Here is a 26,147-nt window from a genome sequence, read left to right as displayed (position 1 = left end):
CCGGGGCAGAGCTGCTCTGCCCCGGGCTTCCTGAAATCAGCCGCTGATCTGTTTCAGCAGCGGCTGACTTGGGGACGCCTGGGACAGAGCAGCTGGGGTCCTGCCGGGTTGGTCCCGCAGCGCCGAGGGGCGGCGCTACGGGACCAACCTGGCAGCACCCCAGCTGCTCTATTGCAGGCATCCCCGATTCAGCTGCTGCTGAAACAGACCAGCAGCGGCTGAATCAGGGACGCCTGGGGCAGAGCCAGATTATCGTAAGGGGGGGCTATGAGGGGTCTGGGGTGGCATCCCCTCCCACCACACTCCAGACCCCTCATAGCCCCCCCTTCTGATAGTCCGGCATATCTGATAATCCGGCACCCCCTGGGTTCTAAAGGTGTCGGATTATCGGAAGTTTACTGTAGTAGGAGCCGGGCTGCTTGCGTGCCTGGCTCCTACTACATTTAAACTGCAGAGCTACAGTGGCCCTTCCTTGACTAATTGTGTACTCAGTACAAATTGTATCGACTACACGATTAGTCATTTAGTCAATACGTAACATCCTTACTGCTGAGCCTCCTCTTTGGCTAGGTTCGCTAAAGCCCCTGCAGCCAGGTTTCCTGGGCATTGGTGCTCAGTGCGTCCTTAGGGCTTAACCCCTTCCCAGGGCTGTCTCTTGAGAGGCATGGAGCCTGGGGCAATCTCCTCTGCTGCTCCCCCCGGTACCCCAGGTGCAGGGCCTGGAACCTGCCTGCCCTGCTTCTGCTACCCTCCACCCCACTACTGGGATTGGTGGGGACTGGGTGGCAGAAGGGGTTGCTTCCCTCCTCCTGCGTTCACCATGGTGGCTAGGAGCAAAGCGGCCCAGCAGCTTGCTCCACTCTGCTGTGCCGCTCTTCCAGCCCACTGCACTTCACTTCTCTAAGGTAAATAAAAAAATAAAAGGTAAATGACAAGACTCCAGCTCTGCAGTATTTCTTTTTAACAGGGGTGTGGTAAGTCAGGATTTACTGGTGAGGTGTCCTCATAGGTTTCTGGCTTAGTTGATGATGATAATCAGAAGGCTGCTTGCATGTGTACTCCACGACGTGTGCTGTATTGACTGATGCAGTTAGTCTTCACAGCAGGTCTCAAGAGTGCCCCCAAAGACCACAAATCAGATGAGGATCTAAGGTGCCTGGCCAGGTTTATTGTTAAGCAAAATACATTAATAGTTATCAGTAGACTCTACTGAACCACTACACGTATGTAATTCATAACAATGGAATGACTCAATTAGTGGGAAATTTCCACTGCTCCCTAGGTCGTCTAAAGACTCTCCCTCCAAGATGCCACTTTATATACAGGTACAAACAATTTACACGTTACTGCTGATATGTCAGGTTGCCACCCTCTGAGGTAGTCAGGTTACCATCCTCTGATGCTGCTTAGATATCACCCTGTACCTTGTGATTTGATTAAATCATCTCTATCCTTCATGTTGTTATTTTAGACCCCTTTCTGAACCTGGGTCTGTATCTGTGGGTAGTGTGTCCCAAGGCTTTTTTTTAATGAGCTGCTGGTACCATTTGCTTTCAAACTAGGGTTGCCAGATGGTTTCAACAAAAATACCGGACACGCTTGACATTACATCACAATCTACATTACATCTTATTTAGAAAATACCAGATATTTATATTTTCTCATTTATATTTTCTCAATTTGTTTCCTGAACAGAAAGCTCAAATACTGAACTGTCCAGTTCAAAACGGAACACCTAGCATCCCTACTTTCAACTTATGACCAATACTATTTAATGTTTTACACCTGGGCCTATTACCAATTAGCGTTTTGTGCACTGAGCCCCATTGGTGCCAAGTGCTGTGAGCAAGGGCCTGCCTCTTGCTCACAGCTTAGCTTTGCTTTATGTTAGCCTTGTTTTGTCCATTGTTAGCTAGGCCTCAAACCAGGCCTGTGCTACATGGGGTTATATTTTAAGCCTTCATCTTAGTACAAGGGGCTCGGACAACTTGATGTTAATTTGAACGTTTGTACTGTATAGTTCTGATTGATTACCCTTGAACTCACTTGAATATGAGTAATTTTACCAGATGTCCCGTATTCAACATAGGTAATACGGTCACTTCAGGATTAGCTACTCCTGGTCTAATCATGACCTCTTTTCCTACTTAAGGAGCATTTTGGGTTTGTGGTGTTGCATATGCAGAAAATAATGCAAGAATTTGGGGAGCGAACCTTATTATGAATTTTGGGATGGCAAATCCATGTACCTCTGATTCAGAGGGAATGATGCTAACTGATTAGTATGAACTTTTCAGGCCTTTGTATGATCTGGTATTTACAGAATGTTGAATAAAGTTGTTAATTTATTTTGCATGTGTGTAATTTTTTTTAGAATGACTTAGATAAATTTTCAAAAGGCCTGAACCGGTTTACTAGAGAAGATCCTACCTTCAGAGTCCACTTTGACATTGAGAGCAGAGAGACAATCGTTTCTGGAATGGGAGAACTGCACTTGGAAATTTATTCTCAGGTGATTATTAAAGCTGAATCTGAGAACCATGCCAACTGAGTCTTGGCTGGGGAAAGTATTTGTTTTTATTTTCTGCCCTAGGATATTATGTAGTGCTGCTGTGCACTTTTAAAAAAATCTACCACAGTCTATCATGTAGGTGAGCTAAGTGGTCACAAGACACAGGATAGGCCCTGATTATGTAGTTGTAAATCACTATGCTTCTGTGGTGTTAATGGGTTTGGATGGAAAGCTGTTTTGAGATTTCAAATATTTCCCATTGCACATTAGGATGACACAGATCTTTTGACATGTCATCCTCCTACAGAAAGTCAGCAGCCAACAACTTGGCAGTTGGGGAAGTCAACTGGGATGTCTTGGATATAAGTCCAAGTTCAGGGTGTGAATTAGGCAGAGTAGGGATTTGAACCGAGATCTTCCATGCCCTGGGTGAGAGTCCCAGTCACACCCACCCAGAATTTGAGAAATCTTAATGAAATATCGGTAAAACTGACCCCCTTCTCGCGAAAAAATCCATTTGGATGAATCAACATTTTCCAGTGAAAAAGCATTTAATCAAAAAATTTCTGACAAGCTGTACTACCAGGGCTCTGCAGAAGTGCACGATTCCACTTGTGTAGCTCCAGTGCAGGATTGAGGCTATAGTTCAGTTGTTCCCAATTGTTTTGATACCGGGGACTAGCAACCCCATTCACAAACTTTTGGAAGACTGGTAACAGTTTATTTGCATATTTCAGTATGCATTATGCAAATTATACATATGCAACTAAAACCTTACCGGTCTGCCAGAAAAGTCCCCAGAGCCCCCAGTGCCAGCCCGAACCCCTAGAGCCTCCCACCCCTCCACAACTTCCCCAGCGCCAACTACTGACCCCAGTTCTCTGCATCCTGCACCCCAGTGCCAGCATCCCATCCTCAAAGCCCCCCTTCAGTGCCAGTCCCCCATCCCAAACACCTTGGTGCCAACCTCCTGCCCCTTAGAGACCACCACCACCAGGCCCCCCAGTATCAGCCTCCTGCTTCTAGAGCACCACTGTACCCATCCCCTCCTGAGCCTTCCCCAGTGCCAACCTGCAATATTTGCCCCATCACCAGAGCCCCCACTCCAGTGCCATCCCTACCCCCATAGGCTCCCCTACTACTAGCTCAGCCTCCAGAGCCCCCCAGCATAAGCCCCCATGCTTACCCTGTCCCCTTCACCTAGCCCTGCACTGCTGCCTGTGATGCCACTGATCTGGGGGCTGGGGTACACTACCTAGGCCTCCCCTCTGCGCAGGGAAACGCTCTTCCATAACTGAGAGGAGACACCCTCTCCTGCCCAGCGCTGGTTGGCTGAGCAGCAGGGCAGGACACGCCTCTCCCAACAGCCTCGGCAAGAGCGGTGTACCCCAGCTCCGATCCCCCGGAACCACTGCTGTAGTTCATAAAGGATTTTTGTATCTTCAGAATGAAAAGCACTAAAATATTAATGTAACAAACCATTGGCTGCTTAAGGTGGTGGTTTAACACATGTCCAGATACAGATTTTTATATGTTTCTTCATCTTTCCTGGGCATTAATAGTGTTAGTTGAAAACTTTATCTTAAAAATCAGACTGGTCTGAAATTCATACAAACACTACCTAAGATGGTGATTATTTTATTACAATTTAAGAAGAGCCTTTTCTTCTATTTGCTTATATTGTACATTTAAAAGTTTTTTTTCCCCCCCATATATGTCACTGTAGTTGATTTCCCCTGTTTAGCAACAGGGAGGAGAAAAAGCTCTACAAATTATAAAGGAAAATGGGTTGTGATATAAATTGACTGGGAGATCTGGAGTCTACATGGGGATAGTCCCTTAAAACTAGTTTTGACTTCAAACTGTATGGTATTTTAAGAGGACAGTGTTCCTTTAACAATTTTTATTATACTAAATGGAGCTGGCATTTTAGAGCAGTGCTTCTCAACCTTTTTTTTTTTTTTTTTTTAAATAAAGTACCCCCTTTAGAAAAAAAAGTACCCTCAGTACCTACAATGTTCAGATACACAGGTTTTTTTCTACCATTGCAACACATTTGTTTAAACAATTGAATCTTAGCCGGGTGGCTGATGAAATTTTTGCGTGTAAAAAGTACAAAAATAATAAAGCGCTGCAAAACTTAAAACAAAAATTCAGTTTTCTCCAAATTTCAGTTGTGTTGACATACCCCCCAGACTTCTCTCCAGTATCCCTAGGGTACTCGTACCACTGGTTGAGAAACACTGTTTTAGAGAACATGGAAAATCTTGGACTGCGCTCAAATCTGAATAAGAATGTTGCTGTTACCTGTATTTTGGAACACTTCCAGTTTAGAAATAATTACTCCTAAACATTTACTGTGATCAAAGGCATTGTCACTGTATAGGAACAGTCCTGTATATTTTTTTTCTCTTTCTGCAGCGATTGGAAAGAGAATACTCTTGTCCTTGTACCATGGGAAAGCCTAAAGTTGCCTTTAGGGAGAGCATAACAGCACCTGTACTGTAAGTATTCTCCTTATCCAGCATAATACACCAAATTAGCCTAGCATGTTGACATTTTATTATGTCTTCATCACACCATTTACATTATAGAGAAGAAATACATAATATTCCTTTTGATTTATTTGGACATGAAGTAAAATACACATGGAAGGAAGAGGGTTTCACTGAGCGAGGATATTGTTCATCTCTGTGTTAGCTGTCTGCTGACATGACTTCCCCATCATCATAGCTTCTATTATTGCCATATTGAATATGCTGCTAGTTCTGCTCTGCATGTTTTGGCTGACAGCTGTTCTTTATTACTTTAACTCCATGCTGTGGATGCCAAAGAACTTGCATTTGCCAAGGAATAATTTCCTGTGGATAAAAAAGATGCATAATGTACTGGAGAAAACTGGAAATTTTCTTAGAACAATATTGAACTAGAATACCTAATTGCTGTTCACGAAACAAAAACAAGTGCAGAATTGTAAAAGAAACAAAAACTGTGCTTTGTACTGCAGTTAGTGAACTAATTCCTTTCAGGACTGTCCCTTCCTGCAGATGGCTAAGGTATGGTATGTGGTGTTGATGAAACTCAACTCTTATGGAAGATACATTGGGTGTCTAAATGGTGGTATTTGGAATGGGTGAGGAATCTCTTGATGTTTGTGGATGATTTTACACTGAATTACAGTATCTAAAGCAGGGGTCAGCAGCCTATGGCTCCTGAGCCAAATATGGCTTAGTAGAGAGTCAAATATGGCTCTTTTGCAGCTCGAGCTCATCCCTCTCCTCCTTCCTCCCGCCCTGGGCTGGTGCTCCATCCTTGCAGCCCCCCACAAAATTGGAGCACTAGTGCTGGCTTCCGTGTCTGGGGAGGGTGGGTGAGAGAGCCACGAGCCTTGCCATCGGGTCCAGCTTGCGGAGAAGAAGCAGAGCAAGCAGTGGCTCCGCATGCTGCTGGTTCCCTCCCCTCTCACCCAGCTTGGGGAACAACAGTGCACAGATGTGCTTCCTGGAGACTTTCCCCACTGCTCCCATTGGCCAGACTCCGGTCAGTGAGGGCAGCTGGAGGCCATGCCTGGAATGCGGTGCTGCGAGCTGAACGGGGTGGGAATGCAAGTAAGTGCTTCCCCTTCCCTTCATGCCCAGACTCCACACTCCCTCCTTCTACCCCCAGCTTGCTCCTGAGCGCTTCTCCTTGACAAAGCGACAAGGAGTCCTGTAGCACCTTATAGACTAGCAGATGTATTGGAGCATAAGCTTTCGTGGGCAAAGACCCACAAAAGCTTGTGCTCCAATACATCTGTTAGTCTATAAGGTGCAGGACTCCTTGTCACTTTTGCAGATCCAGACTAACACGGCTACCCCTCTGATACTTGTCTCCTTGACCAAATACTCTACCCTCATGGTGCACTGCGTGGTTCACTTGAGGGTTTTTTGTGGGGGAGGGGGGGGAGGAGGGTTTTTTTTTTGTGTCTCACTTCTGTGGTCCCTGACTGATTTTTTTTGGTGGGTCATAGAATCATAGAGCTGGAAGAGACCTCCGGAGGTCATCAAGTCCAGCCACCTGCCCAAGGCAGGACCAATCACAACTAAATCAACCCAGCCAGGGCTTTGTCAAGCCGAGACTTAAAAACCTCTATGGATGGAAATTCCACCATCTCCCTAGGTAACCCATTCCAGTGCTTCAACACCCTCCTAGTGAAATAGTTTTTCCTAATATCCAACCTAGAGCTCTCTCACTTTAACTTGAGACCATTGTTCCTCGCTTAGCCATCCGTAACTACTGTGAACAGCCTTTCTCCATCCCAAGTGCAGGACTCTACATTTGTACTTGTTGAACCTCATCAGATTTCTTGTGGCCCAATCCTCTAATCTGTCCAGGTCACTCTGGACCCTATCCCTGCCCTCCAGCATAGCTACCTCTTCCCCCTAGCTTAGTGTCATCTGCGAACTTGCTGAGGGTGCAATCCGTCCCCTCGCCCAGGTCATTAATAAAAATGGTGAACAAAACTGGTTCTAGAACAGATCCTTGGGGCACTCCGCTAGAAACCAACCAGCCAGCCTGACATCGAGCCGTTGATCACTACCCATTGGGCCTGACAATCTAGCCAGTTTTCTATCCATCTTACAGTCCATTTATCCAATCCATATTCCCTTAACTTGCTGGCAAGAATATTGTGGGAGACCATATCAAAAGCTTTGCTAATGTCAAGGTATATCACATCCACTGACTTTCCCATATCCACAGAACCAGTTACCTCATAGAAGCTAATCAGATTAGTCAGGCATGACTTTCCCTTTGTGAATCCATGTTGACTATTCCTGATCACTTTCCCCTCTTCCAAGTGCTTCAAAATGGATTCATTGAGGATCCCCTCCATGATTTTTCCGGGGACTGAGATAAGGCTGACTGGTCTGTAGTTCCCTGGATTGTTCTTCTTCCCTTTTTTAAAGGTGAGCACTACATTTGCCTTTTTCCAATCATCCGGGATCTCTCCCAATCTCCACAAGTTTTCAAAGATAATGGCCAAAGGCTTCGCAATGACATTTGCCAACTCCCTCAGTACCCTCGGATGCATTAAATCTGGGCCCATGGATTTGTGTATATCTAGCTTTCCTAAATAGTTCCCAACTTGTTCTTTCCCTACCAAGGGCTGTCCACCTTCTTCCCATACTGAATTGCTTAGTGCATTTGTCTGATAGCGGACCTTGTCCGTGAAGACAGAGGCAAAGAAAGCATTGAATACTTCAGCTTTTCCCACATCATCTGTCACTAGGTTACCTCTCTCATCCAGTAAGGGCCCCACACCCTCTGATCACCCTTTTATTGCTAACATGCCTGTAGAAACCTTTCTTGTTATCCTTCACATCCCTGGCTAGCTGCAATTCCAATTGCGCTTTCACCTTCCTGATAACTCCCCTGCATTCTTGAGCCCCTGACTTAAAAAAAGGTTCCCCACTCCTGACATAAATAAAGACAATGTTGAAACCTTTTGTGTCCAACATCTAGCCATAGCGTGCTGTCCCTGGCACTGATCCTGGGGCAGGCTGTGCGCTCCAGCCCCCATCTGGCCACAGCAGTGTCTGGTGGCAGACTTCCTCCTGCTACAGCATGGGTATGAGGGAAGGCCATAATCTGGCTACGGCAATCCTGGCCCGGCCCCTTGTCCAGCCATTGCTGCCTGGGTGCAGCAGCCCAGCCCTGGCCAGGTAAGGTGATCTGGCCCCAGGGCCCCTCCACATACTCTGTTTCCCACCCTTATTACCCTGCCATGTCTCCTGCACCCCCATATCCACAAACTGCATGCCCAGCAGTAGAAGTCCCATTAAATAAAGTCCTTTATGCTATTATTATTCATCATGTCAATTATCAATAATATGACATTGTATATTTTCAGTCATGCAAATGGGCATTCTTAATACTGGCTCTTTATCGATCACTTGTTCTGAATTTTAATGCAGTTAGGCTCTTTGGTTTGAAAAGGTTGCCAACCCCTGATATAAAGCTTTGAGTCTAAAAATTTTTCCCTACATCAAATGCAAATTATTTTCTCTGTAAAAAAGATATACCTGGCACATAGTACAGTGTAGTATGATGGTGTCATTTTGGGAACTTAGGGTGCTGTCGACAATGTAATGCTCAGTGTGGAGGGGAACTCCATGGACCAATCGAACAGTTCATTGTGGACCTTGCCATCATGATGGTTGCGTACATTGCTTTCTTGATCCTGACTATAGAACACACAGCCCCTCCCCCATCTCTGGCCATCTTCTGTGTCAAACTTGCTCCAATACATGAGCATTTTGGACCTTATGACTCCCACTGGAGTGCAGTTAAGTAGAACAGGATGTTTTTAGCACCTATTTTTGTCATCTTTACCTATGGTCAGAAAGGGGAACAGGTTCACCCAGCAATAATTTCCCCTTGATGAAGAGATCTCAGAGCAGCTGCGAAGGACCTCCTTCACATCACTGGTAAAACCCAGGATGTCACCCTTTTCCACTGCAGTTTTTGTAGTCAGAATTATAACTAAAGAATTTAAGATCCCTGATGCCCTGCCATAAACTCAGACACTTGGTTTGCTGCCTGCATACAGAGAGGTAGAGAACTCTGGAGAATGCCAGGGGGAAGGGATGGTCTCACCTGTCATGCAGCTAATCTACTGGTCAAAGCATTAGGGCAAAGAGGGAAAATGTTACTGTCAGTCTTACTTGTAGGGTTCTAGAAAGACAAATCATAGGTGGTGTCATGGCTCCTTCACCACTCTGGCACGATAAATGCAGAAGTGGGGGCCAGCAGTTACCCCAAAACCTTATCTACCAGGCTTTGGTATAAAACTTCCCCCCAAAATCTTAAAAACCTAGATTTTGGGAATAAAAATTCTGCTGCCACCTCCCAAATTAATAAAGAAACCAGGGGAGACACCATTTGGGAAAATCTCACCCCTAAAGTAAAAAGCAGGACATCACCATTAACCAATACCAGGTTAATAAAAAGAAAAGAGAAAACTTTTATTATCACCACAATATTCCTGTTGCAAGCATAATAACTAGATGGAAAAGTAACAAATAATATACAGGCAGTCCCCGACTTATGCGGATCCGACTTATGTCGGATCCGCACTTACGAACGGGGCTTTCTCGCCCCGGAGGTCGAGGTGGCGGATTGCTGCCTGCGAGCTCCGGGGCGAGAGAGCCCCGTTCGTAAGCTGCTCCCGGTGCCCCTGGTCTGCTGGAGACCGTCTCCAGCAGACCAGGGGCACTGGGAGCGAAGCCGCAGCAGCGGCAGGTTCCCGGGCTTCTGAGACCTTGCCAGAGCAAAGCCTCAGAGGCGCGGCACCCCGCTGCCGCTGCGGCTCTGCTCCCCGTGTCCCTGGTCTGCTGGGGGGAGGGGGCGCAGCTAGTGTGCCTCCCCTCCCCCCCAGCAGACCAGGCTTTTGTTGTGGACCCTGGGGCAGAGCAGCTGGGGCGCTGCCGATTGGTCCTGCAGCGCCGCTCTGGGCACTACTGGACCAACCCGGCAGCACCCCAGCTGCTCTGCCCCAGGTCCTGATTCAGCTGCTGCTGGTCAGTTTCAGCAGTGGCTGAATCAGGACGCCTGGGGCAGAGCAGCTGGGGTGCTGCTGGGTTGGTCCAGTAGCGCCAAGGAGCGAGGAGCGGTGCTACTGGAGCAACCCAGCAGCACCCCAGCTGCTCTGCCCCAGGCGTCCCCAAGTCAGCCGCTGCTGAAACTGACCAGCGCTGACTACAGGAAGCCCGAGGCAGAGTTGCTCTGCCCCAGGCTTCCTGGAATCAGCCGCTGATCAGTTTCAGCAGCAGCTGACTTGGGGAGCTTGGGGTTCTTAAGTTGAATCTGTATGTAAGTCAGAACTGGCGGTCAGTTTCAGCAGCGGCTGAATCTGGACGCCAGTTCCGACTTACATACAGATTCAACTTAAGAACAAACCTACAGTCCCTATCTTGTACGTAACCTGGGGACTGCCTGTACTCATGGAGAAACTCCATGAGCCTAGAACTTAATTACAAAGAAAAGCCAAAACATCTTTTAAAAAAGGACACAGACAGCAGATCCCATACCCAAACCATAAAACAATGAAACCTAACGGATTTATCTAAACTTTACCCTACCTACAAAAAGTGAAGAAAAAGTCTTTACTTGGAGGAAGACATCGTGTCTGTCCCCCTCAATAGCTGTAGAGAACTGCCCAGAACAAAGGAGGGAAAAAACAAAAATTCCTTTGTCCCAGTTTGAAATTCCTACCTACGTTCCTATTGGCCACTCTACCTGGCTAGGTGTAGTTAACCTCTTAGTCCCCAGGCTGCGGACTAACCCTCATGATCATGACAGGTGGGAATCTAATTTCCCCTTTTGCTTTACTATAAAACTTTTACCTGCGACACAATATCATGAAGTAGGATGGTGTAGTCAAATTCTAAGTAATCATCGTTTCTTTTCTGGAACCAACATAAAAGACAAAAGACAATAAGGACTGAGGTTTGTTATCTTTTCATTAATAAAAACAGTAATTCGGTTATAATTGGCAGCAATACAATATTCAAAATATTGTAAGAGTAATGAATAAAACAGATAAAACTTAGTTTTGCTGTATGCCATAAGGATGTTCCGTATTGTGTAATTGACTAATCAAAATAGTCAATGTCTTTTTGCATCGACTATTTGATTAGTCAGTAGGGTGGCACTGCCTCTTTGAAACACTGCTGTGGCATTTCAAAGTGGCAGCAGTGCTGCATGAAGCCTGGGGTCAGCTGGGGAGTCCCCAGCTGATCCCGGGCTCCACTCGGCACTGCCCCTTTGAAACACTGCTGCAGTGTTTCAAAACGGCAATGCCGCATAGAGCCCGGGTTCCAAATGGTGCTGCCCCTTTGAAATGCCTGACACTGGGCTCCCCACAGCATTTCAAAGCGGCAGCGCCGCATGGAGCCCAGGGTCAGTCCCCAGCTGACCCCAGGCTCCAAGTTGCACTGCCCCTTTGAAATGCCATGGCAGCGTTTCGAAGTGGCAGGGTGCACGGAGCCTGGGATCAGTTGGGGAGTCCCCAGCTGATTCCATGCTTCACATGGTGTTGCCACTTTGAAGTATGCCCCTTTTCTTCTCCCCGCTTGTTGCCTCTGATAGAGGCAGCAAGGGGGTGGGGAAGCGACTAGTCGACTGTCTGATAAGCATTTGCTTATCGGATAGTCAACTCGTCCTTAACATTCCTAGTATTCTGCATTCATTTAACCACAGAATAGCATCTGCGAGGCTGAACACAAAGTTTAACTCCACACTGATTGCTCAAACAGCTTTGTTTACAGTGTCAGATATGACTAATGCAATCTTGTGTTTCAAGAGAAATACTGAGTTTATTTTCCAAAACAACTTAAGTTTTTGGTGTTGACTCATTTTCCATTTTCTTATGTTACTATAGAGATGCTTTGCTTTGTCTGTGTGTGCAGATTTTTGAGACTGAATAATTTGGGCAAAGAAGCTGAGTAGAGCAACTAATAATTTTAAAAAACCCAGAGTTACTTTGGAATGATAAACAGCAGAAGCTTTTCCATATTTTAGAGAAAACAAATCTTTGGAAAGCTAGAGGCAGCATTCAGTTGGATCAGTTAGTCCTCCAACCATTGGTATTGCCACTCATAATACTATCTAGGGTGTGAGAACACTATGCCAGATGGAATCCCATAGAAGTTAGTATTATGAGTGGCAATAAAGAAAAACTATCTAGGGTGTGAGAACACTATGCCAGATGAAATCCCATAGAAGTTAGTTTTTCTTTCTCTTGGTACTAAATAATATTACATAAGAACAGCCATACTGGGTCAGACCAAAGATCCATCTATCCCAGTATCCTGTCTTCTGACAGTGGCCAATCTCAGATGCCCCAGAGGGAGTGAACAGAATAGGGAGTCTTCAAGTAATCCCTCTTCCATCACCCATTCCTGGCCTCTGAGGGTATGTCTATACTACAGCACTAATTCAAACTAACTTAATTGGAATTAGTTAACTCGAACTAAGCTAATTTGAATTAGTGCATCTAGACCTAAAAACTAGTTCGAATTAGCATTTTGCTAATTCGAACTAGCATGTCCACATTGAGTGGACCCTGAACCGAGGTTAAGGATGGCTGGAAGCAGTGCCGGCAGGGCATCAGATTAGGACTTAGAGCGTGGAGCTACTGTCTCAGGCTAGCCGAGGGCTGTGCATAAAGGGTCCCGACTCCCACCCCGGACAGACAGTTCTCAGGGTGCCCCGCTTGCAAAGCAGTCCTGGCTTGGAGTGCCCTGAGTGCCCACACTCGGCACATCACAGCACTCAGCCATCAGCCCGGCTGCACTTGCCGCAGGCTGCCATCCGGGGGGGGGGGGGGGGGGTGTCAATCAGGGGGCTGCATGAGAGCTTCCACCCAGAGGAGCCCGCAGAGCCACCCCAGTCTTCCCCATCGGGGGCTCGTACCCCATTCCTCCCTCACCTCCTTCCACTTACCCCTCCCTAGCCCCCCTTCCTGATGTACAAAAATAAAGGACACGTGTGTTCAAAAATAGAAACTCTCTTCATTGAACAAAACTCGGGGAGACTGGGAAAAGGAGGTGGGAGAGGGGAAGAGAGCAGGTGGGAGAGGGGAGAGCAACTAAAATGATCAGGGGTTTGGAACAGGTCCCATATGAAGAGAGGCTAAAGAGACTGGGACTTTTCAGCTTAGAAAAGAGGAGACTGAGGGGGGATATGATAGAGGTCTATAAAAGCATGAGTGGTGTGGAGAGGGTGCATAAAGAAAAGTTCTTCATTAGTTCCCATAATAGAAGGACTAGAGGACACCAAATGAAATGAATGGGTAGCAGGCTTCAAACTAATAAAAGAAAGTTCTTCTTCACAAAGCAAATAATCAACCTGTGGAACTCCTTGCTGTGGTAGGCTGTGAAGGCTAGAACTATAACAGAGTTTAAAGAGAAGTGAGATAAAGTCATGGAGGTTGGGTCCATGGAGTGGTATTAGCCAGGGGGTAGAAATGGTGTCCCTGGCCTCTGTTTGTGGAAGGCTGGAGATGGATGGCACGAGACAAATGGCTTGGTCATTGTTTCGGTCCATCCCCTCCAGGGTCCCTAGTGTTGGCCACTGTCGGCAGACAGGCTACTGGGCTAGATGGACCTTTGGTCTGACCCAGTACGGCCATTCTAAGCTCAGGGCTCAGGGTCGGGGGTCTCACTGGACCACCTTGATTTTCATGCAAACCTGCTCCTGGGTGGCCAGGCTGGCAGCTATCCTGCCCTAGACGGCCACTTTCCTGTGCCTAGTGCGGACGTCGTGGATGAGGTCCACGATCTCCGCACTAGACCAGGTGGGCGCCTGCCTCTTGTGGACCTGGGCAGGGTCTGCTGGCTGGGTGTTGGCAGGCTTGCACCTGGCACGGGCACCGTAGCCAGCCCATGCCTCTTTAAGGGCTCCGGGGCCGGGAGGGGGGCAGAAGAGTTTCCCTGGTGGTGCCCAGAGTGGCCACCAGGGAAAGCTGGGGAGGGCTAGTCTCCCACTAGTTCGAATTAAGTGGCCACACAGCCCTTAATTCGAACTAGGCGTTAGTCCTCGTAGAATGAGGTTTACCTAGCTTGAATTAAGCGCTCCTCTAGTTCGAATTAAGTTCGAACTAGCGGTTTGTATGTGTAGCGCCTATCAAAGTTAATTCAAACTAACGTCTGTTAGTTTGAATTTACTTTGTAGTGTAGACATACCCTGACAGAGGCTAGGGACACCATTCCGACCCATCCTGGCTAATAGCCATGGATGGACCTAACTTCTATGAATTGATCTAGTTCTTTCTTGAACCTTGTTAAGGTCCTGGTCTTCACAGCCTCCACTGGCAAGGAGTTCCACAGGCCAACCATGCGCTGTGAGAAGAAAAACTTCCTTTTGTTTATTTTAAACCTGCTACCTATTAATTTGGTGCCCCTTAGTTCTTATGGGAACAAGTAAATAATTTTTCCTTATTCACTTTTTCCACACCAGTCATGATTTTATAGACCTCTATCATGTTCCTCCCCCCGTCTTCTCTTTTTTAAGCTGAAAAGTCCCAGTCTTTTTCATCTCTCTTCATATGGTGCATGTTCCAAACCTCTAATTGTTTTTGTTGCCCTTTTTTTAACCCTTTTTCAATGCCGATGTATCTTTTTTTGAGATGAGGCGACCACATCGGTATCCTGTATTCGAGGTACCATGGTTTGTTTCGACTGTCACTGCACATTGAATGGAAGTTTTCAGAGACCTATTCACAATGACTCCAAGATCTCTCCTGAGTAGTTGTAGCTAAATTAGTCCCCATCATATTGTATGTATAGTTGGGATTATTTTTTCCAATGTGCCTTCCTTTAAATTTACCAACATTAAATTTAATTTGCCATTTTGTTTCCGAATCACTTAGTTTTGTGAGATGATTTTTTAAGCTCTTCATAGTCTGCTTTGGTCTTAACTATTTTGAACAGTTTAGCAATATCTGCAAATTTTGCCACTTCACTGTTTACCCCTTTCCCCAGATCATTTATAAACAGGTTGAATAGGATTAGTCCCAGGACAGAGCCTTGGGGGATACCACTAGTTACTTCTCTCCATTCTGAAAACTGACCATTTATTCCTACCCTTTGTTTCCTTTCTTTTAACCAGTTATCAATCCATGAAATGCCCTTCCCTTTTATCCCATGACAACTTACTTTATTTAAGAGCCTTTGGTGAGAGACCTTGTCAAAGGCTTTCTGGAAATCTTAGTACAATGCATCTATTGGATCCCCCTTGTCCACATGTTTGTTGAATCCCTCAAAAAACTCTAGTAGTTTAGTAAGGCATGATTTCCCGTTACAGAATCCATGTTAACTTTTCCCCAACAAATTCTGTTCATCTATGTGTCTGACAGATGAACTATTCTATTCTTTACTATAGTGTCAGCTAATTTGCCCAGTACTGACATTAGACTTGCTGGTCTGCAATTGCCAGAATCACCTCTAGAGACCTTTTAAAATATTGGCATCACATTAGCTATCTTCCAGTTATTAGGTGCAGAAGCCTATTTAAAGGATAGGTTGCAAACCACAGTTAATACTTCCGCAATTTCACATTTGAGTTCTTTCAGAACTCTTGGGTGAATGATATCTGGTCCCGATGACTTGTTACTGTTAAGTTTATTAATTTGTTTCAAAACCTCCTCTAATGACACCTCAATTGAGGACAATTCCTCAGATTTGTTACTTAAAAATAATGGCTGAAGTTTGGGGATCTCCCCAATATCCTCAACCATGAAGACTGAAGCAAAGAATTTATTTAGTTTGTCCGCAATGACTTTATTGTATTTGAGTGCTCCTTTGGCATCTTGATCATCCAGGGGCCCCGCTGGTTCTTTAGCAGGCTTCCTTCTTCTAATAGACTTAAAACATTTTGCTATTACTTTTTAATTTTTTTTTGGCTAGCTGTTCTTCAAACTCCTTTTTGGTTTTCTCATATTTTTACACTTAATTTGACAGTTTGTCTTCCTTTCTATTTTCTTCATTAGAATTTAACTTCCACTTTTCAAACAATGCCTTTTTATCTCTCCTTTTACTTGGTTATTAAGCCACGGTGGCTCCTTTTTTGTTCTCTTACTATGTTTTTTAATTTGGGGTATACATTTAAGTTGGGCCTCTATTATGGTGTCTGGAAAGTTTCCATGCAGCTTGCAAGGTTTTTTTTTTTCTTTTGTCACTGTCCCTTTTAATTTCTGTTTAACTAACCTCCTCATTTTTGCATAGTTTTCCTTTCTGAAATTAAATGCTACAACGTTGCTATACATCTTGGCTACCGCTATACTGTAGCCTTCTTCTGGTAAAGCTTATGCAAATGAAGAGTGGCATGGAATATCGCCACGCTTCATTTGCATAATTAATTAGCAGACGCTTTTATGCAAGAAGAATGAGGAAAAACGGCTCTTGCGCAAAAGTGGCTGCTAATTAATTATGCAAATGGAGCATGGCGATATTCCACTTTGTGCTTCATTTGCATAAGCTTTTGTGGAAAAAGGCTGCACTGTAGCTATAACCCTTGTTTTACTTCTTGTGTTACGATACATCTTGTTTCAAGTGTAGCAAATGTTTGCATGTCCCATTCTCCAGTCAATTGGGGGCAGTTGATCACTCTGTCCATACTATGTAAATGTTTTAAATAAGGGCATAAAATCCTGTTTAATTGGTTAACCGGCCAAATGTGGTGGTTAACTGCCTAAAATGTGATGTTTGACTGGTTAAATGATTAAAGGGATGAGGAGCAAGGGACAGGCTAGAGAGGCCCTCTCTTCCCCATTTCCCCTCCCCCCACCGCAGGCAAGGGCTGCTGTAGCCTGGCCATAGCTGCCCCTGTCCATGTTGGGCCCTGAAGGGCTGGAGTGATGTTAACCTTTCACATCCCTAGTTTTAAGGCCAGATCTTATCTCTGAAAGGTGTTGGAAGTCAGAGAAATTGTATCCTCTTGCATAAATTGTTCCCTTGCGTGAAGAGGTTAGAAGAATCAGGGAGTGCCGCCTCCCAGTTCAAGGGATCTGTGAGAGGGAACTCTCATTGAAGCTCCTATGGCCTGTCATCTGCCTCCAGTCCCCACAGCACATGCATTTCTGCAGGTTTTAAAGGAAGAAGGAAATACTTTGGTTTTGGCATTCCATATATGCTCAGTAAGGCTCTTCTGCTTGAAAGAAGGGGACTATATGTCCCTGGTCTCTTTATTACTCTTGTGCAGATACATTTTTGTGCCCAATAACAGTGAATATAATGTGACTTTTCAAAAATACCTTTGTGAGGTAGGAGTACATATCCTGCTGGTTTTAAGATCAATTTTGTAAGTTGTGCTAACAAGGAAAATAACTAGTAAACTAAATTATGTGGATATGGTGAGACATGCAAGGATCTGTAGGAAGACTCACTATGGTAATGTGTTACACGAGATGGATGTGGACGGCAGAATGCACAAAAACAGACTAAAAACTAAGGATAAGGCAAAACTTGATCATTTCTTTTACCAATAATTTACCTTAGCTCAATATGAAAGAACACAGATCTGAAATTTATTCTAATTTAAGTGTTATATGATGTTGGCTTTTCCCTGTTCTAAAATGTATTTGTTACAGATAGGTTAAAATCCACAGTTCACACATAATCCACTCCTGCTCAAAATCAGTCATCAGAGGGAGAAAGACCAATGAACCAGTTCTGTTCCAAGAGTAATACAAACACCAGATGCTCCCCATTCTGTGACCATGTTTTCCTTCCATTTTTCTAAAAAATTTTCATTCCCAAAGAGAGTTTCTGATGCTGGGTTTTTTGTGCGCACAACCTTAGATGAATGTCCATAACTGGGTTTTGAAAGTGTAGTCTTAACAACTAAGGACCATGCAACAGCATGATTCCTAAATTATATTCCAGTAAGATTGTTTTAAGTTGATGTGTCCTTTTAAGAGTTATTCTTGTTCCACTGTAATTGCAAAAGAAAAAAAATCCATATTTCTTCCCAGTATGCAGACAATAGAAATAGGGAGTCAATAGATTTCCACATTCCTGAACGCCATCTATGGTTTTCCTAAGAAAACTTATGCAGGATGTCCCCAAATTATCAGTGGGCTGCGTTCTTTTGTAATATAATGAAAAATAGCAGAAATAGTTTATTTAACCTTGAATGCTGATGCTTGAATAAAGGTAGGTTTAATTTAGAGGATGATGAGGAAGTAGGTGGAAGTTCTAAAGGGAACTGCTGGGCATCCCCTGGCCTCCAACCCCCACCTTGCAGGCTCTTTGCTGGTTCCTGCGGCCAGTCCCATCGCCCAATTGACTCCTTTCCACCTCCCTGCTGCAAGCTGCACCTAGTCCCTGTCACCAAGAGGCAGCAAGAAGCATGAGCACAGGCCAGAAAACTCTGGAGAAGCAGGGGGAGAGCTATGCAGCTGGCAGCTGGAAAGAAATGGAAGTTTCCCATTCAAAATATTGCTTTTCTGCAGCTGCTGGCTGCATGACCACCCCCTGATCCTCTGGAATAGCTCCAGCCAGCACTTGTGCTGCTCACTGCTACCTGTGCTTCTTGCCTGCTCTGCTGAGGCCTGGGCTGTTCTTACCCATACTCAGAATATACATCTGCATAGGGTATCTGAAAATTTGGGGCACCACTGGGTTTTAATGTTCACTTATTTCTTCCTATCCCTGTTCTGTGGTTCTGCTTCCTCCTGAGACCATCTAGTTAAATTAAAAGTGAAACAGCATGCATGGAGGACCCCCCCCCCCCCCCCCCCCCCGGCTGACTCCAAGGTCTAGGCTTTCAAATGCAGAAGAGCATGGGGACTCTTGTACGTTTCAAAGCAGGCACCCGCTAGCAGCCCGGAGTCGGCAGGACTTCCTGCTGGCCCAGGGCTGTACTGGGGGTTTTGCTTTCCCCAGTGGGAGCTCTTGTACATTTCAAAGGAGGAATCCGGAAGTGCCTATTGACTAGTTGAGTAGTCTATGGAAATTCCATCAACTACTCGACTAGTCAGTTAACTGCAATTTAACATCCTTAATTGTGAGGATGTAAAAATACTGTAAACTGGACTTACAGAGAATGTAAATGAAGGGAAGAAAAATAATAAGAAACCCTAATCAAATGAAGTGATTAAGCCACAGATAAACTGTCAAGAGTTATAACTTGCAGTATTGTTGTTACCAAGGAACTGTATGAGAAATGGAGCAAAATTAATGAAGAGAAGATTTAGGAGAACACTCCAGTTATCAAGTTGGAGCATTGTTTTCTAAAGTAGAAAAAACATTTACTTGGTTAAAAGTGCAACACACCAAGAAATTAATAGGAATGATTTAAAAATAAATTCTTTTAATTATCTCTGCTTTGACTCAATCCTAGGATATGCTTTTCTCAGGAGGAGTAGGAATTACAGGTGTAGGTTGATATGTGCTGCAAAGTAGTGCAGTTTTCTGCAGGGAAAATGTCATTTGACATAACTAGTTAATAGGAGCTGGCTTGAAAGCTGACTCCCACCTGCCACTTCCTCCACTGCTGCCCCTCAGACAGAGGCAATAAGGGGTATGTGTGTATGTAACCATTAGGATTAACTGATAAGCCTAGGCTTATCGGTTAATCATGTAAACAGGTATTTGTTAACTTCCCTACTAGGTAAGGGTTTTGTGGTGGGAATTAGGAGTGGGCAGGTTTGCTCTGTTATTGATGCACTCTTTGGGAGTGATATCTAATTGCATACATTGAGTGCTCTAGTAACATGGTCTATAAAACATGCAATTGTATGAATTCAGAAACGGGGACGCTAAATATTAAATTCCAGAAACAGCTTGTACTAATACCGTGATGACTCTGGCATAAATACTTAGAGCGCGCAAGCAGTCCTCGTATGTTTGTCCTGAATTTTTTTTTTTAAGGTATTGATATATAAATCCAAATCCTTTTGGGAAATATCGGTAGAACTAAGGTGGAGAGGATAAGGAATAGGTCAGTCAGCACATACATATTTCAGACTGCTAACTCGTACCCTTTAGACATTCCTGATGCAGTTTTGTAAATGGTGGGCAGAGAACCCATTCTTGATATTGTCCAAATCTCAATGAGATTCACAGATGTATATGTTTCTACTTATCCTCTGGAAGTCTATAGTTTTAACAATGGAATAGTTTTACATGGTAGCTTCTCTGAATGTATTCCAAATTATCATCATCATCATCCCAGTGCATTGATTAGTATATTACTTACCACCTGCCTGACCTTTCTGATTTGAATCAAATTGTACAATGTGTTCTCAGTTGAATTCTGCCATATTATATAACCACAGGCAACCAGGGCTAGATGTCTGATGGGCTCCATTTCTGGTAACATGTTGCCATGATTGTCTGAGAAACAAAGTAAAAATTGGTATTAAATGTGTGAAAATCTGACAAATTGTGTGACCTTGGGAAAGGTCTGTTTCTCCTTCTTCTCTTTGGTTTTTCTATTTAGTTGGTAAATTATTTGGGGCAGGGATTGTCTATTCCAATATTTAGGTACACAATTTAAACAATGAGGGCCTGATATAAGTTGGGGCCTCTAATAGCTATTGTAATACCGACAACAGTGATGAACTATATATTTTTAAAGCAAAGCAACTAGCCTTGCAAGTATTCAGGGCAAGAGCAATTTAAAAAATGGTGAGTCAAACTCTGAATATTCAAAACTAATGACTGTTTGCTGCTGCTGGGCTTAACACTAAAGTTTGGATGAGAGAGGTGAACTTTTCATACCTGGAATATTTTGTGCAACCAATGGTTCTTGAAGGCTCTTGAGTCTATTGTAAAATTTGTTATCTGCTTCATCTGTGTTCTTCCCAAGTTCTCCTTCCACTGTAAAATGGACTTGTGGTGCAGCGTGTTGGTTGCCCAGATAATAAAGAATTTGAGCAGTGCAGTTAATGATATTGTCCTGTTACCGAAATAGTTAATGGATTTTATCAATTTTAATAAAATAAAATAGACAGTATGTAGAAACCCCACAAGGTATCTGTTTTACTATTTTTAGTAGTAGCAATTTTCTCTGCAAGTCTAATGTGTGAGGATATACAGACTATTTCATTAAGATATAAGCAGGGTCAAAATGTTAATTACTCTTAAATATATGAACAGATTTATGTAGTTTATATAGAACTTATCAAAGCTATATATTTAATGATGGTGTTTTCCCTTTTATATCATTTTGATATAAATTTGACAGTATTCTGCTTCTGTTGTTTAGCTATAGAAATGTATTCAAATGAAGTCTGCAAATTGAAGACATCATCTGACTCACAGTAGATGATACCAAGACATCTTTGTTTTTAATATACTAGTTGCATCTTTGAACAAAGTGCCATAGCATGGTGGCATGCAGCAAAAAGTTATTTTTTAGGGCTTTGTTGGTGCAGAAACTGGCTGTTTCTTATTTTGGTTAAATCTAGTCCTGTGGCCTGATTAGTAATGAAGGAAGCTCTGAAATTTGTATCGTGCTCCAGTTTTACAACCAGATCACTTTCAAATGATTATTTACTGAACAGAGAGCAAGCAGGGACCCATTATACTGGGTGCTGACTACACATAATTTAAAAATGGATCTTTCCCTAGAGCGTCCACAATCCAAGTAAATAAAATAGAACTGACCTTGTGAAGGAAGTCTTCTATTGCAAATTTAAGGTGGTATTTATGTCCAACACCAGAAATGTCCTAAAGGGAGGAAATATATATATATATATATTTAAGTTAAGCTGATCAATCTTTAATCCTCATTTCTGTGCAAGATAGAGATTATCATATTTCACAGGAATAACCCAAACAATACACACTGCCACTCTGTATGGTACAAATTCAACTATTGATTTGTTTCTTGAGTATATGTGGCCAGACTTAAAGGTAGTGATAATCATTTAATACATAGCACTAATGTTCCTCATGTCACATCTGGTTAGTTTGTCATTGTCCTGTTTAATTAAAGTCCAGTCATGTAAAATACATCCAGTGCAGAAGGAACATGCAGGGGCCAGTCTGCCATGTAAATCCCATTCTTATGGCTCTTAAGTACTACAGTATTACAAATAATAAGTGTTGTTTGGGCCCTGTGCATCAGGTGCCTTTCACTCTCCAGGAATTAAGAACTGTATGTGGTCTTAAGAGTATTTGAGCTGTAAAATGAAAACGGTACATAATATTATAGTCTTAGCTCCAAGACTAAGCTGTTTGTTGTGTTCTGAAACCGTCTCAAATCAAGGACAGCTCTGTGCTGAGAGAGCCCCAGCTGTTCTGATAGTAACCATGATGACAGTATATTTCCAGCCAAGCATGGTTAAATGAGGTTGTTGGTGTAAAGGTGGTAATACTGATACAGACAGAGCCTTAAGTCTCACCAGTACTGAAGAAGCTGCAGTGTTAGGGTCACAGTTACTACACAGTAGTCCTTTCCCAACTATTTAACGTTTCATACTAGCATTGTAGGTGGATTTAGCTGTGTTCCTGAACTGTGCTAACTGCTTGGGCAATAGCAAAATGGCTGCTCAGGTTGGAACATAGTTGATTCATAGCTGCAAGGCAAGACTAAACCCCTTTTTAATCACATTGTAGCCAAGTACTTCAGCACAACAGACTATATAATAGAGGAGGTGTTGAACTAGAGAATAGTCTTTGCAAAAAGTTACCACCACCAGGTTACTTATGCTTTCTCTGCTGGTTCGATGTGATATTAAAAGAAGTCAGAGGAAAGAATAGTGAAGATGAAAAAACAGCTTTGTCTCTATACTTCAGAACTACAAAAAAAGAAAATGAGCACAAGTTGTTTATTATTTAGACTTGTGCCACTAGTAGGTGCAAGGTCACTTAAGACATATTAGAGCATGGGATATTTGAGCAGATCTGCCCCAACTCTTATCTGTAAGAACAATAAAGATAAAGCTTAAATTAGTGACACAGATTTATTAATACTTTCCATTTATATTGTGGTCCAGTTTCAAAATGCACAAACAGTGAGTGATCTTTACTACACTCTTGTGGAGAATTGTTTCAGTGTCCAAGTCATTTCTCCAAGACAACACCATTATCAAGTAAGAAACAGTATTAGAATTTGGGAACTCCTGGCTCCCAGACAGGTGCACGGTCCAGTAGACAATTCAGCTTATTTATCAAATGGGGGTTAGGGATGTGAACAACTAGTTGCTTTCCCCCACCTTGCTGCCTCTGTCAGAGGGGACGAAGAGAGGGTACTTCAAAGCGGCAGCACCATGTGGAGCCTAGGGGCTGTTGCTACACTTCAAAGGTGAAAGTGTTGCAGGGAACATGGGGCCAGTGAGGTAGACCCTGTTGGCCCCTTGTTCCCCATGGCGTTTCTAAGCGGGCAGCTCCAAGTGGAGCCCAGGATCAGCTCAAGATCACACAAGAGCGCATCCACACTGCCATGTGCTTTTGCCCAAAAGAGTTTCCAAACTGCCATGAACATTCTTCTGCAAGAAAGCTCTGATGGCCGTTCACAGAAACCCGTTGTTCATCCACACATGCCTTTTTGCACAAGAACTCTTGCGCAAAAAGGCTTATTCCTCGTAGAGTAGAAAAAGGAATAACTTGTGCAAAAAGCCCTGTCTTCAGACGATCTACTGTACTTGCACAAAAATGCGCTTGTAGTGTGGATGCTCTGTGAATTTTTGCGCAAAAACTCTGCAGTGTTGATGTAGCTCAAGTTGCATAACTTATTTCAGCTTTAGCCCTGCTGTGTAGAGTACCCATAGTCATTGAAAACAGTGAAGTTCTAATGAAGGCATATTACACACACACACATACATTGAGTGTATAGACTTTTAGGTATTGATCCTGAAGAGAGACACATAGATAAGTAATGTTACACACAGGAATAGTCAAGCATATGTGTAAGTTTTTGTAAAATTTAAGCCTGCATGTGTCCAGAGCCTCTTCTGTTTCTCTTTTAATGTGAAACTGTGTTTGGTTTCTGATATTTTACAGAAACTGTAGAGACATTCTCAAATCTTCTGTGTGGTGTGTTTTTTTTTTTTTTTAGCACTTCATTTTAAAACACGAAGACCTAATCACAAATTCTGGGAGCTATTTATAAGCAGAACTTGTCATTCTTTTTATTATCGGGAATACTCACGCCACCCTCTTAGTATTTTCACACCAAAGTAACAGCTTGGATAATTTTTTTTTAATTCAAAGCATAATGTGGATAATTTTTTGTAAATGTGTGCAGAAGATTATCCAAGCATTTCTCATTACAATCAGTTGGAGTAGTATTGACTAAATCCCAAAGATACAAATTTTACTCAAAATGCTTGGCATCTTATGTAGGAGTCATGTTTTGATTTGGATTGTTTTAGTAATGCACTGTGAAGTTTTTTCTTAACTGGCTGTTATATTGAAGAAAGTCAAAGCATAATTATGAGCTAGAAAACTAAATGCTGAGTGTCTCTGGTATCTCAAACTTGTCCAGAAATGAGAACTTGAAGCCAAATCTCCTTCATTCTTCAGGCTTGTCTTTGTTGTCTGTGGTCCAAACTGGACATGAGCTTGGCTTATTTTCAGCACTGACATGACTTACTTTCAGTCATGACAGTATTTTCATGAGTCAAGTCCTACTTAAATATATGAGCTTTTAAATGATGACTCTGGTATTTTTATTTGTGGTGGTGGTGGCGGCAGCTTCTGGTTCCAGGCTTTTCTTTGTAACTGTGAGGGTTACTTCTTTAAAAAACGAATGTAGAAAACTGCATGACTTCAGGAACTGGAGTTTTAGGCACAACCCCAAATATAGCAATATCCCTGATAAAATCAGGAGTTTGGGTAACACTAGTTTCACTTGTCTGAACACTTCTTTTTACACCATAACAGAATCATAATCTAGCCTAAATCTTCCTGGGTTAAAACTTTGTCCTGTGTGGGAACAATATTTTAACATTAGATGATTAAGTCCATTTTATGTAAAGATACATTTTAATGTTCTGAGACACAAAGCTAAAGCAAACTATGGCTTTCTGTAGCACAGCGGGCCGAAGTTTTGGCTGGGTGGAATTACACTACTACTTAATTTCTGCTACCCTTCTGCCAGGGAACATGAGTGAGTCGCTGCTATGAGACACTTCCCAGGGTAGGAAACGGGAGCTCTCCCTGCCCTTGCATGGAGGAGAGGAGTAGGGAGGGGCCCTGGAGCAATCATTTCCTTTACACCATAGCCAACACGGAAACTAGCGACTCTGCGCCGAGCGTGCCCCGAATGCGCTGGGCTGCGTCCAGTTTTCTAGAGCCAGACTAGCCGCCCTGGGGCTCGTTCTTGTTCATGGGTCGCTCTTGACAATAATTTCCCCTCTGCACACACTCACCTCCCTGCTGGCTTTGGTCACCTCCTGCAACATAAAGACTTTATTGGGGCCGCCATGCTGGTAGTTGATGTAGTTCCGTGCTACCGCGGCTGCTCTCGTAGCTGGGTAGTGGGACGGGGGGATTTCCATGGAGCAGGGCGCTTTAGTCGCTGGCACAAGCGGGAAGGGTCGGGGAACGTACGATCCCTTCAGCTGCCGCTCCCACGGAAGCAGGAAGCAGCAGGCTCGGCGGAGTGTGGGCAGAGCCTTCGTGCGCAGTGACGCGGCTACACATCTGGCTACTGCGGGACACCTGTTCGGCACCTAGCGGGGCAGCTGTGTTTTACTTTCGCTTTTGCGAAGGAGGAATGATGAGCGGCGGTATCTGGGACGATCTAATGCGGGAGGTTGAACATTGTGTGTGGAATCCTTTCCAAATACTGCCCCTAAAATGAACCGTGCTAATAACAGGTCTGTAATCAGCTGTGTCTCAGCTTCTGCTTTTGTCCATATTTTATAAATCCAGTTTTTGCTGTTGCATTCTTTGTTAATACATGTGATTAGGCATATTCACTTCTGGAGCTTATTCTGCCCCCTAAAAGACTGTCCTGTCCAGTTTGTCTGTCCTGTTGGTATAGGGGACTGTCTTGATCATCCACGCTTAAGCAGCTAATGCTGTATGAAAAAACTGCATTTCTTTTTAGCAAAAGTGTTGTCTATATTTTTTCATTCTCTGTTACACGGGACATTTGCATGACAATTAGATCCCTGACTTTCTGTCAAGATTTTCTT

At 43.7% G+C, this 26,147-nt stretch overlaps 2 protein-coding genes across 4 annotated transcripts in view; one reads left to right on the top strand and one right to left on the bottom strand.

Moving 5' to 3' along the window:
• GFM1 (G elongation factor mitochondrial 1) overlaps positions 1-26,147 on the top strand; it is a 70,376-nt gene that overhangs the window by 30,756 nt on the left and 13,473 nt on the right. The window contains exons 12-13 of the mRNA XM_006123452.5: positions 2,375-2,512; positions 4,934-5,016. Coding sequence (XP_006123514.3) covers positions 2,375-2,512; positions 4,934-5,016 — 221 coding nt within the window. The remainder of the gene's footprint in view (positions 1-2,374; positions 2,513-4,933; positions 5,017-26,147) is intronic.
• On the bottom strand, positions 5,052-25,642 carry LXN (latexin). 3 transcript variants are annotated; one of them, XM_006123450.5, is made up of 6 exons: positions 25,377-25,642; positions 21,667-21,729; positions 20,779-20,956; positions 20,267-20,391; positions 10,897-10,959; positions 5,052-5,373 (listed from the first exon to the last, which is right to left on the bottom strand). In XM_006123450.5, the coding sequence occupies exons 1-6, from the start codon at positions 25,503-25,505 to the stop codon at positions 5,275-5,277; spliced, it is 657 nt and encodes a 218-aa protein (XP_006123512.1). In that variant the 5' UTR covers positions 25,506-25,642; the 3' UTR covers positions 5,052-5,274. The 3 variants fall into 3 exon arrangements, with proteins under 3 accessions (XP_006123512.1, XP_006123511.1, XP_006123513.1); XM_006123449.5 differs by having other exon boundaries at positions 20,255-20,391; positions 25,377-25,639; XM_006123451.5 differs by lacking the exon at positions 10,897-10,959 and having other exon boundaries at positions 20,255-20,391.

This window comes from Pelodiscus sinensis, chromosome 10 (genome assembly GCF_052426305.1).
Source record: "Pelodiscus sinensis isolate ZL-2025 chromosome 10, ASM5242630v1, whole genome shotgun sequence".
NCBI lineage: Eukaryota > Metazoa > Chordata > Testudines > Trionychidae > Pelodiscus > Pelodiscus sinensis.
This window is presented reverse-complemented; position numbering and strand designations above follow the sequence as displayed.